Genomic DNA, 18,899 nt, shown 5'->3' with positions numbered 1-18,899 from the left:
AACCCCACCCTGCACCCCACATACCCCCCACCCATCCCGAATTCCTGCCCTCTTATCTCATCAATCTGTTTCAAAGCCTCCACTCATTGAGTTTGGGTATTTGAGGAATGTTGATGCGCAGCCTCACAGACATGCTGCTGCAGCTAAAAATAGATGAACAAAGTCAGATTCTGGATGTTTCTTGGGCTGAATTACTTAATTATGTAAACACATGATTAAGATTGGCACTGGAAAAAAAAAAAAAAGAGAAGTCGATGCTCTTAGAATAACTTTTATTTCACTTTACAAAGAGTTCAAAATACAAACAACCTGTGATATCTATTCAGTGGACTAAATGTGTTATAGCAACAAAAAAGTGGCACTAAAGTACTTTTATGCAAATTTCAGTAAGCACACATAAAGCATAAGGGCATTAAAATAGTTAAAATGTGCAATAAAATCAGTAATGGCAGTCATTTATTTGACTTTTTTTTTTTTATTCCGTGAGTGTGAGAATAGATTTTTTTTTTGTAGTGACTCACACAATCTGTTGTCCAAGTTCCCTGGCCAGCCAAGGATGACTTCCATTAATAACGGCATGACCAGATTGGCGGCTGGAATGAGCGTGGGGTGATGTGACGTGACGTGGTTCGCCACAGCGGGGGCATGCTTACGCTTGGACAAGCGCACATGAGTGGATGTCGTTCTGGAATGATGGCACAGGCGGGGGGTCACATTTGGATGTGGTTATTCTAACTCTCCACTTGGCTACCCTAACCCTAACCCTAACCCATCAAATAGGACGACACAATTATTTCATTTTTCCATGCGTCGTGGTTAGGACAAGTAAATTAATGGCATATATATAATGTATTTGGCATTCAATGTCAGTCTGGTGGCATTGTTAACGTTCCTGGTGTTGTCTCGACACAAACATTTTTCCAAAGCATACACTGCTCTCTAGTGGAGATGCAGTATAGAGTTAGATTACAGGAAGTCATTTTGGACAGTGACAGATTTTTGTCCTTTACATCACAATAGACTTCAAGATGTGATTCCATATGTTATTATAACACACATTTTTATATCTGTGATCAAGTAGGAAAACAAATAAGAGTGTTGGACGTACAGTACCATCTAGCTGGATAAAATCTCAGAATGTGTTCCCAAAAGAGGGATCTGTAATACTGATCGCTGTATAGTACAGCATTTGATAGTTTCATATAACACCACACTTGGTAATAATTACAAGCCTGTTATTTGGTGGAATCATTTGATAACAGACTTTTTTTTTTACAAAAAGGCAGAATCTATAGCTCACAATTTGTCCCACTACAGCATGAGTAGAAAACAAAAAAAAATCTAATCAAAACAAGTTTGATTGATTCATTGTTGATTCATCGTATCTTGAGGCAACTGAGGCGAATGCAATACTTGGCTGCAACCAGTAGGGGTGTTGTTAATTCAGTCTCAAGTTATTTGCAATCAAAGAAGTCCACCAGAACATCCGCTGAGGGAAATCAATGGGTGGGGTCTTTAAATCACATTTATGGACCAGCATCATCAGGACCAAAAGTGCGATCACGTACCACCCCAGTATTATCAGTCGGTAATACTTATTATAATCTATGATTTTTATACAATATTTTACAGGACATTATTTTATTATGCTCAGTCATCAGTTTTAACCCCCAAATTCCTCCGTGATGATTAAAAAAAAAATCTCACCCCTCCCTAAAAGGCAAAATGGCTTTGGGAAGAGCTTAAAACTCAAATATTAGTATATTTAGATTGGGAAGGGAGATGGAGAAGAGAAGGTTATCCTATATTTCTCGCTGTCGCTCAAAAAATAAAATAAAACCCTCCTGAAGTCTGAGCCCCCGTTGGTCAGGTAACCCAAAACCTGGATCGGGGAGTCCGTGTGGTATATGGGGAGAGGAACAATGTGGCTCTTTGTGCAAGTTGGGCAGAGAAAACAAGCAGTTTCCCCTGGAAAGAGATCATGTTCAGGCTCCATCTGAGAAGACCACACAGGGCTGATCAGCGCCCTGTCTGCTGTGCGGCGTAAGGAATTGGGGGGGGGGGGGGGGCGGAGGAAGATGAGTGCACAAACACACTTTAGCGGATCGTCTGACAAGATGTGAAAAGATGGTCCGTATCAAACAGTCCTTGGACACAACAGAATACACTAGTGACCCTTTTTGGTCCAAAATGTATGTTGTGTACACCCCACCCACCCCCTAGACCAACTGGGTTTCCTGCTTTGGCACCCTGCTGGTCCACAGGCCGGGCAACACTGGTGGGCTGTGGCGGGAAGGTGTTAGCACTGGCGCCGTCCACACGAGGGCGGGGTACTGAATCTGGCACTGCCATACTGTGTTGAACAGGGGTGCTGTTCATCCACTGGGGAAGAAAAAAAAAACAGAGTCGAGGATAAGATGTAAGAGATCCTTTAAACATATCACATTTATTTATTCACCCATGTCATATAAACACTCGGAGTCTACTCGACACTACCGATAACTTACACAATCAAACGGAGAACATCTGGCCTCGCTCTCTCACACGTGGATGTTAAATGCCAACAGGCACGCACTCGTGTGAAGGCAACGTTCTATACTCCCTGCGTTTTAGTTTCAAAAGCTCAGCGAATACTCAAGTGGTGGCTTCGGATTACACAAGCCTATAAAATAGCCCAAATAAACGCAAGGAAATTTAGACAGAAAAAGCAACTGCTCGTCGGGTGCCCTTTCTGTCAGCGAGAGATATTTTAAAAGACGTTGGACCGTAAAGACAATGAAGGTAAGACGCTAACGTTGCTCTCGGAGAGTAGAGGTGGCGAGCCAAAGCCATTCACATAGGGCAGCAGCCGGCTCTCGTTACACACAACGCCGGGCCATAAATCCGTCTGCTCGACACAGGCAGCACGCTGTGATTTCATATGTATCGGTTACTAAGGGAACATTTGAAACCACAACAAATGACAACACTCACTTTTAGTGAAAGGGAATCTTACCACGCTTGTGCCAAAAACATTATTTCAAAAGACAACGCTTTGTGCAGCGTCTATCAATAGCATGTAATTTTTTTTTTTTTTTTTTTAAAGTTGACTGTTGACCTTTTGAGGGACAACGCAGCGGAAAAGCAGAGCAGTTGAAATTAAAAACCCATGTCTGAAATATCAGCGGGATTAATCTCAGGGCATACAGTGAAACGGTAACATGAGCTCACCATGGCAAGACACCAGCGGGCGCGGACGGACGGGTGGTGTCACAGCCGTTTGGACTACCAACTGAGCGAGTGAAATAAAGAGGCTCCTTTGATAAGTCCGAAATTAAGGAGGCTGTTCTGCTATACTTAACATCTGGTTGGCAACGGACAGGAGTTGCGAGTGCAGACGGGGGGGGGGGACAGGATGATAGGAGAGCGCTTGAGTCAGCCAAGCTAGGGTGTCACCGGGACGTGCATAATTGAATCACTCTGGTTTTGTCCATGTTTTCGAAAAAAGCCCCAGAGCAGTATTCCAGCTGGGTCTTCCGCTAATACCTTCTAAGTCTTTCTAACAATCGTCTACATTGACTTTGAAACATATTTGTCTGAGTTTGACTCCACGCTTGCTTGATCAGTCCTCTATTCTTGCCTAGGATAAAAATATATGTTATACAGCCAAAGAGATCCTGGCAGGCAACCAAAGCATTGTGACTGTCAGGTTGTCGAAAGTGATCGCCTTTCAAAGTGACTCTCACTACCCGTGCCCTTCACCTCCTTCCCCTGTTGTAACCTTAGAGGCCTGAAGAGTGCCAGGTAACCAGGATTCTCTCCGTTTGGCGCCATGCTGTTTAGTGACCATGTGAAACCTGTGATTCAGTTTCCCCTATGGGAGACTGTGCACAGACTTTCCGGTCCTTGGTCAAATGATAGTTGTTGGTTTTTAATTCATAAAATGGAATGTCACTCAGGAAAGCGTAGTATGCAATGGGATTTCTAAAACCAATAGAAAATATGAAGTAGTTATCCCAATTTTCATGTCATTCCCTCTGTATTTTTATTTTCCATGTCTTGGTACTCTCTCTTGCCTTGACTGTGATTTCTTACCTCTTATTTGTTTTGATCACGGATTCGTAGGCATCTCCTCTTCAGAGCTGGTTCCATGTCTCCAGCACTGGGCATAGGAGCAGGGCTCCTTAAGCTACCCTTGTCCCTGAGTTTGGGCAAGAGTAGTGGGGTGGTGGTCCCACCTGTCTTTGGTGCAGTAGGTAGGGCATAGGCGTGGTCCTCATCTGGCAAGTGTGGGTCTTCTCCTGCATCCCTAACGACTGCTAAAGGTTCTTCTGTTTGGTTGACTGGGCCCTCAACCCGTACGGAGCAGACAACCGAGCACTTGTTTTCTTTTATAGATTCAAATTCGGTTAATGCATGATCTGTAGTTGTAGGTGCTCTCTGGGATAAAGGTGAGCTTGGACTGGCTATGGATAGCACTGAGGAAATCCCATTAGGACCATGGTTCTGAGATTTGAGGACAGACCCCATGGCATCATATGGGTGGTTGTTGACTTTCGGGCTTGGTGGAGAGTGTGAAGGTGAGGTGGGAGTGTCCTCATGTTGGTATACAGTGTCATGCGAAGGGGGCTGGAGTTGTAGTGGTGGGCCTGATATAGTACCCTGCGCAGATCCTGACTCCTCTAGCCCTAAGAAGTCCACTACTCCCTTGACATTGGGTTCCAGCTTGACCTGGGTTCTCTGTAGAACCCTTTGTATAACTTGTCGTTCTGAGTGCTGTTGTTGTTGTTTATAGTCCGTCAATCCTTCTGAGCTGCGTGTTGAGGAGGGTGAGGTGTTGTACTGTGCTCTAGGGGACAATGTCCCACTGTGGCACGTCGATGATGGGGATGAGAATGGCCTCTCTGATTTAACCCAAGCTATGTCCTTGGAATTGGTGTCACCGGGTGAAGGGAGACCATGAGGCACGTTTCCACTCAATCTGTGATTGAGCAATTGGCTGTTCCCTTCAGGGATCCCGGGAGATGGAAACCTTGCAGGTATCGATCTACATCGGTCTGCTCCCTCTGGCACAGGCTGTATAACACCAGTGTGATTTGGGGTTTCTAGATTTGTTTTGGGAGGGACTGGAATTGGTATTGGAATGGGTATTGGGACAGGTAGAGGAACAATAATGGGGTATGGAACCAGGACTGTGGGTTGGGGTAGGAGAGGACTAAAGGAAGGAATGCCAAAGTTCATAAAGGGAGGCATTGGGACAGGACCTCTGGGTAACATAAGTGGAGGAGAGTGCAAGGCAGGGTAGTAGGGCCGAGGGAGAGGATGCATCAATCCTGGGGGGTTAATGGAGGAGGGAGGCTGCAGGTGTGGAGAATGAGCAGGTCTGTGGATAGGACTGGAAGAAGGCCCAGGAGGTCTTGGATGGTGGGCATTGGCAAGAGGACTTCTGAGGCCCTGGGGATGAAGAGGAGGTCTGATGAAGGGCATTTGCATTTGAGGAATCCGTGAATGATCTATTGAGTGGCGTGGAAGATGAGGATGAATAAGTGTAGGGTGAGCTGACACCTCGACAGCAGGAGGATGAGGTGGAGGAGGGTGGATGGGCCTTTCCAGAGTTCTCTGCCCAGTGACAGGAAGCTTAGAAGATGATGATGACTCAGGTGACGTAGAGGAGGATTCTGATGATCCCACCATTGGTGTAGGGCCCTTGGGAGATATGTTTCTTTGATGTGATTCCCCTGTGCTACTACTATTGTTCCAAGACTCTGGCGTGAGAAGCTTTTGCCCGATGATTTTGTGGTCTGATCTCCCCTCTTGGCTAGCTCTAGCAGGGCTAGAGCATGTAAGAGCCGCTCGAGCTTCTCTGTAGAACACATCCATCTTATACTGATTCAGGCATTTGGTGCTGCAGAACTGGAGTCGCTCTTCACCAGATCCAAAGTCCAAGTATTCTTTGGTGTGGCGGACATGCTTACACCAATCACACACCTGCAACACAGGAGATAGAGACTGTGGAGGGTCACAAAGGTGATCCATCATCCAATTACTTGTGTCAAACTCTTTATGAAGTATCCTCTTACTCTGACATTGCTGTTTATCGTCATCACCACCCTGGATGAGTCCTCTGTTTGGGGGTGCTGGGGGGATCTCTCCCCATGGAGGTCTTCATCTCTGGCCTAATTGGTAGAAACCAAAATATGAAACATCCACACTGAACAAATGTCAAGGCAGTTAAGCAAACTTGAGCTCACACCTGTGATGGATTAACCGTATTTGCTCGTAATCGATTTTTAGCCAGAAAATTTGAAAAAGTCTGGCAACAAGTTTAAAAAAAAAAAAGCTTGTCATGAATGGCATCAAACCCTTAAGGTCACTATGTGGTGAAATAGATCCGTGTGTACATCCAAGTAGTGCCGCTGATGTGTTGTCATATTAAAGTTGTCAATATGAATATGGGAATTTGTCTCGATTTGTGTAAGATGATCTTTTTGTGGATCCGAGTGTTTTTCCCGGCCCACCGAGTCGTGTTGAGTTACGACACATGAGGCAGCTGAAGGTGAGGTATGCACTGAAAGTGGACACCTCGCCCCAGGCCTCCTGGCCTTCTTCTCAGACAAGCAGCAACAAGTCAACCTTCCCGCCTCTGAAAGCGTAGAGGGTGTGTTGCGTTCAGTCTGCTCAGACTGTCGTTTTGTGAAATAACCCATCGCAGTATAGACAACAACGATGGCGAAAGGGGATATCGCCGCATGCCACCCCGCTAGATGATATATCCGTGCCTTAATTGAAGGTGACAAATCATGCCGTGTGCATCCGAGCGGTCCCTCATAGCGGTTGTTGTGGTCTTACCCCAACACCAAATCCGCTCTAATGGCTGACCCCCCCCACACCTTCCATTAACGAGAAACCGATACGAAGTGTCCTGGATGAACTTTGACCTCATCACCATATTTTTCACAACAATTAATCCTAGACACTTTGTCACTGACACAGATAAAAGAACAAAGATATAGTTGGGATGATTCAATAATGGATTTTGGAGAGAACCCTGGTTTAGGGTCAAGAGTTGGCTCAGGTTTAGGGTCAACATGTTCTGCCTCTGCTCACCTTGTTGCGTTTGAAGTAAGCCCGTCTGCAGGCGGCGAAACACTTCTCACTGCAGAAGCTCTTGAGCTCGGAACCCATGCAGAGAGAGTAGCGCTTAACGCCTTCCTTCTGGCACCAAACGCACACTATCTGCACATTTTGAACATCGTCCACTGCGGAGTCCAGGGCAAAAAATATTGGGGTTGTTTGTAAAACTCAAATGTACCAGAAATCAATGAAGTGACTCTTTAGAGAATCTGCAAAAATACCTGCTGATGGCTTTATGAGCGGCACAATAACGGGTGCACTCTTCTGCTCCTTTGGCGTGCTCGAGGAGGTACTCGACGAGGAAGAGGAAGACGAGGGAACGCTGAACGACTCCCTCTCGATGCTCTTCATAGCGAGGACCGAGTGACTGACTTTGCTGTCGGCGGTTTTAAGTTTTGGCAAGGAGTTTTCTGCAGGCATATCAAAACATATCTTTAGTGATTGTATCAACTTACAGAGTGGTGATACTGATAAATATGGATCTTGAATGAAAGATGAGGAGACGCTCTCATGACTCAATGTCAGTACAACCTGCAGAACCTGTTGACAAAGTCTTCTCAGTGAGGTAACGGCCCTCACCTTTCAACACGGATACATGCTGGCGCCTCTCCCTGTAGTTCCTGATCTCGTTGGCCTCGGCGTCTCGAAGATCTACTTTGTCGTAGCCGTACCATCCCAGGAGCTCGTTCATGGTGCTTTCTGCAAAAGTCTGCACGGGACAAAACATAAGTGGCAGATTAAAATTGTTTTTATATGTATAAAGTCTGAGCCACAAATAGGATACTGTTTATGGTGTGGTTTTGGTGGAACTTTTTATCCTATGCTAAACATAATCAGACCGTATTACCCGGAATGAATGAGAGGGATTCTTTCTCAGCTCCAGCCTGGTTACAGAACTGAATCCGAGCATAGTGGAGTTCAGTATGACGTTTTTTTCCATGATGTATTCATGTTGTTTACCCTCACTAAATCGGAGACGGAAAGGTTTAAAACCTGACACCAGTGTGAGATCTGTGAATCATCCTTTGTTTATCTCATCTAATTAGAAAAAAAGAGGGAGAAAAGAAAACTGTTCCCTGCAGATGTGTGGTCACCCCCCCTCTTTTTTTTTTTTTTATTACGACCAGATGAAAAAAAAAATCAAAATACAAAGGTCTCTCTCTTTATCCACCCACCTCACTCTGCGGTTTTGGAGGAACCGGATTGGAGGGGAAATCTGATCCAGAATGGGCAGAAATCAGAGCGGGACACCCAACACCACAGCGATGTCCCACGCTTCTCGGAAATGCCCCGCTTCTCTTCCTTCTCCCAGCTTTCCCTCCCTCTGCTGCCCTTTCACATCCATCCCCCCATGTTCGGCGTCCTTGCCTCCACCCCGACACCTTCCAGCCCTGACACCCGACCCGGCCCGGCCTCTCAGGTTTCACCCTTTTCCAGCACAGCCAGTCTGCTGTGGCGGCGATGAAGCGGCGTAGTACCGACTCCGCATTCTTTCCCTTCCCTTCGCTTTCCTCACTCCGACCTCTGCTCTGCACCGGGGCCCTCAAAGAATCGGATCGCTCCCTTGACTTGCTCACTTTCTGCTGCGTATGTGTATGAGTGAGAGCAGCGGTATCATATCCAGCTAAATGTGCCTAACGATGATTAAAGTCAAGTATCCGGTGTCTGGTGCTGCGCTCAGGGCCCGTCGTAGAGGGAGTAAGTCCGAAGGTAGTGTTGAAACAGATGTATTACAGAGACAACACTGGGCCGGACCTCAGCGGAGTGAGAAATCAGTTCTCCTTCCATCATACCTCTGCTAGCTCAAGATCTCTCAACATGTATTCTCAATTGGCAGATTCTTAGAGTCCACTGATTGGATTGGTTTCAGACATTCAGAAATAAGAGTATAGTTGGAGTCCGAGGTACCTTAATGCCCCTTTGCACTCTGGTGCCCTGGGGTGGTACCATCAAAGGTAAAGACTTGATCCCATTGACATTTGACTTTTCACCTCTACAATCGTACCACATGCTACCTGTACAAAAGAATGTACAAACAGTGACCCCAGTGATTCGCCCTCAGGGGGTTCATGAATGTCGATTGCACTCGAGGGACAGAAATCGACCCTTACAAGAAAACCGATTTCGGACACCTTAAGGCAGGGGTGTCAAACTTTTTTTTTTTTGTCGAGGACCACATCGTCTTCTGAGGGCCATTATGACTTATATGCAGTATAAGCTACACAACAAATGATGATAACTAGTTTTGAAATCACAGACTAGTAAAAACTGTTCAAATATTTGAAAAAGATGAATGTAATGCTAGCAATATCTATTTTTGGAAAGTGAAGACATTTTATAATTTTAGTATTGACACATGAAGTCCATTCACAATTTGTCTTGGTGGGCCACTTAAAATGATGTTGCGGGCCATATCTGGGCCCCCGGGCCTTGAGTTTGACACCTATGCCTTAAGGTATATTATTGGATTCTGTTCTAGGACCCAAATGTTATGAGGTCACTTCTCGGAGTTATGAGAGACTGTGCCAGAACAGAAATTCTACCTTAATCTTACGTTTTCTACATATTGGACTCAGACTAAAAACCGTTTGGATATTTTCTATGACCTAAAAGAAGCCTTTCCATAGTGTAAAATCCACTTGTCAAGGGTATAATTCCAGTGTCAGACCACTACACCCCTGAAACTGAAATTATGCTCTGTAGTGTCACTGTGTAAACAACCCTGATGTCCATTTAACGGTTTTGTCTGTCCAGCGTTCCCACACTGTTGTTTGTGTTTCTTCTTGGCAGTCCAGACAAACATCTGCTTTGTGAGAGTGACAGGCCGTATCCTAAACCACAGCCAGAGTTGCGTCCAAAGCCAACAAACCGGGGCCGACCCTGAGAGCCAACCGGGGGCAGGCTTTACATCAAGCGAGGATAGCGTTTCGCATGTTTTGATTAAAATTAGGGGAACTCGTAACACTACACCTCCCTTGGATATCAAAACTCCGCAGTCCAAACCACTTAGAGAAAAAAAGAGCACGTTTCCTCCCCACGCTGCCAGAGTCGTCTCCTCCTTCGTGAAAAAAAAAACTTTGATTTCCCAGGGAAGGAGCCTTGGATATCCCTTACCAACACTCTCAAATAACCAATGTCCGAACCCAAACAAAGCGCACAATCGGTGGATAGGTTTCCATGCAGTAATAATGGTGGGAGGGAAATTGCGCCTTTGACTGTGATTTGACTTGTCATGAGAAGGACAACTTTTGAGGAGGAACATCTCGATCGTGTTTTGCCACCCAGCGTGGGGCTAATGCAAATGATTTGGGAATATAACTGTGAACACCCGCCCCCATCTTTCAACTCCAGCGGGGGCTGGGAAGAAGTGACGCACATCTGGATCTCCAGTGGACACAACTGTGTGCAGTCGGGGCCACAGCTGGCCTGATGCTGCGTCACTACTTTTTTTTTTTTTTTTTAATCTGCTAACATCTAATTCAAAGTTACTGTCTCGATTTGATCAAAGTGCCTAATATGGAAATACTTGATGAAAAGAGCTGAAATGAATTAGAAGTCCTGCTCTGAATTACAAGTAGTTCCATCTAAAATAGGAAAAAAAAACAATTTCCTCATTCAAGTGACCCAACATCCTCTCACCTTCATCTCCTGATTAATTTCCCTCTTGACGGGATGCGCGGGTTTCCTGCTGCGTTTACTTTCTGGCGGTCTCCCTTTCTCCATCTCTGGCATAGTCCCGGTCTGTGTTGGATCCCGTCCGGATCAAAATCAGATGTGTCAAGCAGTCCGAGAAATTCGGTGCATCAGTGGAGAGGGCCAGATTGAAAGCTGTCACTCGCGGTGACAGCGGCTGTCATTCCCCAACGTGGGAGCTCCTTATCTTGGGCTCCGCGTAGAAAGAGTCCGTGGGACATGCGTACGCGCTCCGTGCTGGAGGCTCCACTGGCGGACCAGCGCCGCTCACGCAGCTTTACCGTCGTCAAGCTTGCGTTGATGAAGGGAGGAGCGTTTCCTGTTAGCTCTGAAAATAAATCGTCATTAGAAAATGATGTGTAACCTATGGAAAGTGCAATTCGTAACATTTAGTTGTCAACTAGTGCAGTTTTGTCGCACTGATAGTAAAATGGATTTACATTTTAAAATTAGTTAAAAAAGAGTTTTTTGTTTTTTTTAGGCCGATGAGTGGCTCACAGTTCTGAGGTTCAGTGTCGGCAGCTATAATAAATAATACCCGTGGATCTTCTGATTTGACATGAGACCAATTCGGTTTTATTTTGAAAGCCAAATGACCTGCTCCTGGTCTAACTGCGTTTTTTTGACGCAGCGGCGTACCCCCCCCCCTTCTCAGGATGGAAGAGGGAGGGCTTCTGATTTGATGCAACCCAACACCCGGCACCCGCCCCCCTCTGCCTCCCAAAACTCACCAGATACATTTCATAAGGAATGCAAAGACTGTGCTTTATCTGAGGACACAGTACAAACACTGTCTCTTGTCCTAAATTAAGGAAGGAGATGAGAAGGCCGCTGCGGGTTAAACGATACCAGGGGGCGGTAGGGGGGGGCTTTTTTCCACTTGGCATCCTTTTGATCAGAGCATGTCTAGTGTAAAACACATGAAACGTCCACAAGGTCAAGATGAGTAAAAGGTGAAAGTCAGGTGAAGTCTTGGTCGGGACGGAGGTTTTTGAAGAGAAACATTTGCGTCGTGGTTATTCTGGATGTTAAAGGCCACGCTGGGAACTCGCGCCTATCGTGTTTCCCCCAGTCGGCGAGGAAAAGATGGGAACGATCGAGTTGCATTCGGTAACATAAACATGAGCGTGAAGCGTGTTGTGTTGCTTGAGCGGAATTATTTTTACCTGGTTATTTTTGCATGTGTGCTCAGGAATAGGGATTATACAGGAGGGGTCCATTTCTGTTCCTTTGGTTACACTAATGTACTCCATCGGGCGAGTTACTGGACACCGTTTGTGATTCTTGTTGAATTAACGTCTCGTGCAAGCAGTACAGTTCAGGATCTCACCCCATCAGTCACATTTTTTTTTTTTTTTTTAAACTGAGCTATCGGCAATACTGTATAAGGAAAATCCGGGTCACGGCACCAATTAGACGTCTCACTCACGAGAAAGTTTGTATTTATATTCCAAATGCTCTTAAAGTGTCTTCTTAAAAATGGACTTTCAAGTAAGGGGAGACAGACAGGAAGACAAGAGCTTTCTCCGCTGTCTTGCCCAGTCTGCTCTGCTTGGAGGAGGAATCTGGGCAGCACGCTCGTGTAAACAGAAATCCGACCCGGTGCGCCGGTTTTGGGTTTCAGCCTCCTCGTAGACCCGCTGATGACACTCAATCCGGCCCTGCTTTGGGAACAGGGGCTTATCTGATGCCTCACAAAAGGGCCCCTCTTTCTCCACATCTCCATAACAGCGCACATCTGGTGCCTCTGCAGGGAATGATGGTCCTTTCTAAGAGAGGGGAGGGGGGGAGGGGGTTAAGCAGTGAGGCAGTGTTTCCTCAGCCATCCAATTACACAAATGACAGGGGACGCGGCGCTGTCCAAAGGGGCTAAAGTTTCAGTCCCCTAACATCTGGATTGCGTTAGAAAATGTCCACGGATACATGATAGCAGTGAGTTTACGTTCTCAATTTGGAGGATCTGGAACATCTTGTGGAGCCTGTCCTCAATATGAACAGCAACACATTGTAGTAAAGAGCGTTTACAGTTATATCAAGTGGCCAACAGGGGGCAATGTTGAGCAAGAAAACAAAGTTGCTCAATAAAGCAGATGTTGGCAAAGTCCAGCCCTGACATTTGGCCATTAGGAGCGAGCAAAAGTCACGAGTTGTGTCTCGCTAACTTTATTTGTGACTTTTGTCGACCAACTATTTTTTTTTTCCAAAAAAAGACCCAAGCAAAAATTCTGCACGTTGGAGGAAAAAGTCCAAGAACTAAAACTAGAGCTCAAATGAAATATAATTTCCTGTAATCTTCACATGCAGGGGATTGAACAGCAGGGGGCGACACTGCATCACCTGCTGAGACCCCATGTGCTGTTTCCTAGTTACAACAATATTTATATCTACAGTACACGCGTAGCATTTCAAGGCAACAATTGCTGCAAAATTGGCTAATTGGCACCAAAGAAGCCTTTTCTCATTTGGCAATTGCAATATAAAACAGCAAAAAAGTGTGTATATGGCTCCGAATTTGAAAATCAAACCAAAATAAACATGAAGTCAGAAATCCTACCCCCAAAAGGAGTTGTATATTCAGCTGACGCTCCAATTGTCTCCAATTAAGCTCTTACGTCATTCTAGTCTTCAACACTCTCCTCCTACTGTCCCTGTGGGTGACGTCATGGAGGCTGAGCCCCGGTATAAAATGGGTGGTTGGGAAGCAGCTGACACCATTGAAAGCACCAGCATCGACCACAGGAGGTGGATTTGACCGGATCCTGCACGGCACTCTTCTTTACAGCAAAGTCAATCATGTGCAAAATGACCATCGTCCACCTGGGAGTGATTGTCTATGCCATTTGTTTAGCAACACAGGTAAGCCAGCATCCATACTGACCTAATTATATTATTTGTTGTTGTTTGTATGTATGTGATGTTAAAATTATTGCTGTTTTTTTAATTGAATATGTGGAAAAGCCTTTAAGATCAAATATCAAATCAATCGTAACTTGATAGGACAAGAACCTTATTATGTTGATTTTCTAATCCTGATTGAATGCAAATTAGATGCATCAAGATCTTGCTTCAATATGATTTTTTTGATTTTTTTTATTCGCTCTCCTTACATCTAAGACTTGATGATTCGGATGCTGTGTGACACCCGCCCTTTGCAAATGTGGCGACAGGGTCTAAAGTTACTTTGGGTGTCAAAAGAAACCTGACACATTCACGTGGGTAATCTAATCAGCTAAAACGTTTTTGCATACTTTTTGAATACTGTTTATATTTAAATGTATTTGAATTTAATTTGAACGCTCAACTATGTTTTTTTGTTACGACTCTAATATACCTATATATATAATATACGGTAACTCAATGTCTTTATCTCGCAGGTGTTCTCCCAGAACAGCACAGTCACCAGTACATGGATGAATTCCTCCAACAACAGCACGCCCACCATGGCCACAGACATGTACAGCGGCTCGACCAACTCCACTTCCTCCCCCACCGGAGCGGGCATCTCGCTGCACACCTCCGCTTCTTCCTCCGCCCTGCTCCCCATGCTTGTTGCGTTGACTTCTTTCCTGCAGAGCCTCTCTTGAAAGCTCCCCGTTTCCAAATAACCACCCCCCCCACTATCCCAACACTGCATCAGACATGGACGAATGAAGTAATATTCCTAACCAAAATATGTAATCAAGAAAGGGGGGGGGGGGGGGGAGTTGTGGCGGGGGGGTGCAGGCTGAACCCCTAATTCTCCCTTTTGCAGGGCATGAAAATATGCACCTTTGGCCTTTCCATTGCCACGTTGGAGATGCTCTGGGCTGCACTTAAAATGTCCCCAATCAAAATTGTGGACCACTTTTTTTTGTTCTGTGGCTTCAACTCTACCCAGGCTATCAATATTCCGGTAGCTTTTGGCTCTAAAGTTTGAGAGTATTTAATAACTGAATGAGCCAAATGAGTTGTTTCCCCCTTTTAATTTGGCGCCGCCATCTTTATAGTCAAAATGTCACTTGTATGTAGCAATTCGTCCGATGTGGGACTTTTTTTTTTTCCAGAATATCCATTTCCTCTTTTACCAACTGACCCAGGAAATGACTGAACGACCACATGGGCAGTGTTAATATTAGATTTCCCCTTTACAGCTTCTATTTTGTACAAAATGTCTTGTGTATTAGTTTGACTTATAAATTATGTACAATAAATTGCTGAAAAAGAACAATATTTCTTTGAGTTTTTTTTTTTGCACATAATGATGGCACTACAGCTGCTTTAATAGGCTGTCTAGCTGCCTTGGATGTCATTAAAGGGGGCTGCCAGACAGTCTAGACTGGCAGCTGGTGGACCACAAGGCCAGAGATGGACTCTGCATTCCCTGATAGCGCCACTGATCTCTTTTGGATCACATCCAGAATGCATGCGATACTCGTGATGGCGTTCTGGGAATACAAGTCCAAACAAAATGGCGCGTGCATTGTCTGTGTTCAAAATAAACGATCCCTATAGGCGATTGCTTTTGTTCTCTTGATAGAGGCTAACCGAGTCAGCGTATGTTAAACCGTGTCAGACGTGTAGCGGACACTGCCATGGCAGAACGGGTAGGGTGCTGCTCGGAATTGCCTCGGTACCAGTAAAGCCGGCCACGTGACTCATTATCCCGACCTATTGTCTGTCAATCCTCTGTGCACTATTCACCTCTGCAATAGACTCCCCCAGTCTATGAAACATCCTTTTTTTCTGGACCCATCCAATTTCAACTGTTAGTTAACATTATTGAATTTTGTTCAAATATGGACTTTAAGACCAACCTTTTAATTTAAGACCAACCTTTGACTTGGCCATTTGAAAAGCTTTCCTTCTTGAGGCAAGTCGTCCAGGTCCTGAACTACCAAAGCAGCCCCAGACCGTCACATTTTTTAGTTTTTAGTTTCACGCCAAATATAACAGGCTGCACATTTTCAAAAAGTTCTCCAAATGTTGATCTAAAACTCTTAAGAATCATCAAAACAGTAAACACAACCATTTTCCCCGATGACTAATACTCAACATGACTTCATATCTCATGTTCTCATTGACCAGCGTGACTAACATACAGTCAGTCATCTTTTGTGACGTGATGTGCAACATCCAAAAACCTTTAATCATTGAGTGTCTCCATGAATTATTCAGGTGGTTGCTGTGGTAGCAAAGACAATGTAAACCTAAGTCCCCTTATACCTGCAAAGCTCGGAAATGGGAGCCAGGAGACGATTTAAAAACGTAACAGTATATAAAAGCATGTGAGATTGTATACGAACCTTAAAATTTTTGAATTTCTCGACTGTAGTCATCGACAATTGTAAGTTAAAATGAAAAAACTCAAATATTTCTAATTTATAATAATGTGTAATTCCTTATAGTCCAAAATTCACCAAACATTAAATTTGTATTATTTTGGCTGTAGACTTTAAGGTACAAGTTTGCTCGTGAAGTTTGTGAATAATTCAAGACTCAGTGTCACATGTCTGCGCTGACTCATAATTACCAAATGTAAAGATAAGCGTCTGATTTCCTCAGACTAGTTCATGTTGTGTAACAAAACAATTCCACTCATGTAAAAAATGATTTGTACTAATTTGGTAAACAAATGTTTATGTTGATCTGGAAGTTGTTTTTTTTAGCAACATTCAATTCCAGCAATACGTTAACCAATTACAGGCCTAGTTTGGTATTGGCTCAATTTTAGCAAAAAAGTAAGTGAACTTATTTAAATGTCCATCCCAGCGGACCCAAATCCTTTCAAATACCTTCATGACGTTTGCGCATGGACTGCGGCCATTTGCACACATTTAAATTCTTGCAAAGCAAATAACTCGCACATTTGCAAGGCCACCATCCTAGCAAACTTTCAAACACTTGACCCAAACTTACTAGCCTTTAAACAGACTACAGAAAGAAATCCAAATGATAGTATGTATAATGTGTGTCACAAAAAGTTGGTGCAATAAAACTGACCAAGTGTCACACGTATTATTGACTTACAAGCTGACTTCCTTCTGCTTCCAGTCAACCCCAACTACTTCTTCATTTACGTCATAGGTCAATGATGTTCCTTCCTCCTTTTTTTGTGGTGTAGTATGTTCTGCATTTTCTGGACACTCCTTCTGCCTACTTGTTATTTCCTCAATGGCCATTTTGACGGCTGTCGGTGGACGCATCAGGTTTTGAAATGAAATAATAAGCCAACTTTATCCAGCGTAAGCGGATTTTAGGAACAGTTGGTCCTTTACTGTATATCAAACTCGAGGCGTGGACAGTTGAACGGTCTTTCCTGCCAGATGGCCGCTTGCACTTCCTTTTTGGCCCCGCCGGGTTGCTGTATCAACCGACAGCTTAAGTGGATCAGCTCCAATCTAAGTTGTTTAGTTGGTTTCACCAATCGCAAGTGGCTAGACAATCAGACGGCAATTATTTTTGCTCATTCGCCGGCTTGGCTTTGAGGGAGTCCAATCTGCTGGTTGCCATGGAAACCAAACAACGGAAAGACCGGTCATGTAAAACTGCTGCATAATACGCCTTAAGTCAGACTGGAAATGTCTGTTTTGTTTTCCTTTTGAGAACAATGAGGCTGATTTGCCACCTCCTTTTGTCAATAGTGAACACAAACATCACAAGAAGCTTTTAATCAATATATTTAATGAAAATTGACTCTACCATCACTGACGCTGTCCCTTTTGTGCTCTTCGTGTGGCCTGTTTAACACACGACAGAGCTAACCTGATTTCATAAGCAAATCAGGTTGGATCCCCGATTTAGAGCACCGATGTCCTTCTTGCCGTCCATGGCAACCAAACGAAAGGGACCGCGGGGAGTGACTGCATAACTAGGACACCCCCTCTTGGCCCTCACTTTTGCCGAATCCTCCCATCCCTGTATAACCTTTAGGTAGGACACCTGATGCTGTGCAGCGGCACCTGTTTGCAGCACGGCAATAACGACCACACGCATGAGGGTGCGCTGAAAGAAGGCCACATGAGAAGACAGGACCCTACAGCAGACATGAATAATCCTCAACACAATGCCTGTTGAATATTGCGTGAGAGGTAAAGTCGACGGGACCGTCTGCTCAATGCATCGTCCTTTTTTTGGGGTCTACTCAGCTGTCTGAACACGTTTTTATATTCTGTATGAAATAAACCCAAGAAGGGTAATTTCATCAGAACATTGTGTTCAAAGTTGCGCTAAAAGATCGTATCTCATTTGCAACCTGACTCACTGCCCACCTGCCCGTCCCCCCCCCTTCTGCTCCTTCCTCCACTCCAGCAGCAGGCACTGACATTTGTATAATGAATGTGGCTCATTTTCACGTCTGCACAACTGATGTGAAACGGGGGAGAAATGTTGACGTGCTTTGATTAGTCCGACTTCGACCAACTGCAAGGATTGAGAACAGTCAAATTGCAGTTTGTAAACACACATGTTGAGTTGAGTGAATTTATTTTTCCTGTGTATTCATAAAGGAAAAATATAAAGTTATTTAATGACTGCTTATCTTATATACAAATTTAAGTGAGCATTTCATTCTAACCAGTCCATTTAAGGCCTCAACCTGGCAAAGAGGTTGTTTTAGCATGGCACAATCAGGAAAGCAGGATTCTATTTATGTGAACATCAGTCAGGGGTAATAATTCATCACGCCGGCCCACTGTAATGAGCCTGTGCAGACAAAGCACCCAGTTTCCAGTGCGTCCTCTTTCTCCTGGGAGCTGTGATCATAATGACAGCACTGTGAGTTGCCTGGTTTCGTGCTGAATCAACTCATTAGGATAAACAGATAATAATTGGTCAATCAGCGCCTACTCCTTTTTTTCTCACCGTTTTTAAAATTTGGGTGGTTCATATAATAATAATAATAATTAATAATTAATAATAATAATAACAATAATAATATAATTTGTAGGAGTAGTTACCGAGAGGTGGTGACGTCAGATGTAAACAGATTTAAACATGTGACTTCATTGGTCAGAATATTATCAGAAAATCTAATAAATGCTTGCGATGTAATCAACAAGCTAATAAGAGCAATTAACATTATTTTAACAGGCTCTCGCTACAATCTTTAAATTGTT

At 44.4% G+C, this 18,899-nt stretch overlaps 1 protein-coding gene across 2 annotated transcripts; it reads right to left on the bottom strand.

Moving 5' to 3' along the window:
• Positions 1-257: 257 nt before the first annotated feature.
• On the bottom strand, positions 258-11,077 carry LOC119118444 (sine oculis-binding protein homolog A-like). Of its 2 annotated transcripts, none has more exons than XM_037245498.1 (7): positions 10,753-11,077; positions 7,693-7,822; positions 7,335-7,523; positions 7,087-7,238; positions 6,060-6,155; positions 4,075-5,988; positions 258-2,382 (listed from the first exon to the last, which is right to left on the bottom strand). In XM_037245498.1, exons 1-6 carry the CDS (start codon positions 10,843-10,845, stop codon positions 4,078-4,080), a joined length of 2,571 nt encoding a protein of 856 aa, XP_037101393.1. In that variant the 5' UTR covers positions 10,846-11,077; the 3' UTR covers positions 258-2,382; positions 4,075-4,077. The 2 variants fall into 2 exon arrangements, with proteins under 2 accessions (XP_037101393.1, XP_037101394.1); XM_037245499.1 differs by having other exon boundaries at positions 4,075-5,967.
• Positions 11,078-18,899: the final 7,822 nt, after the last annotated feature.

This window comes from Syngnathus acus, chromosome 24, assembly GCF_901709675.1.
Source record: "Syngnathus acus chromosome 24, fSynAcu1.2, whole genome shotgun sequence".
Lineage (NCBI taxonomy): Eukaryota > Metazoa > Chordata > Actinopteri > Syngnathiformes > Syngnathidae > Syngnathus > Syngnathus acus.
The sequence above is the reverse complement of the archived record's forward strand: the minus strand, read 5'-3'. Positions and strand labels throughout refer to the sequence as shown.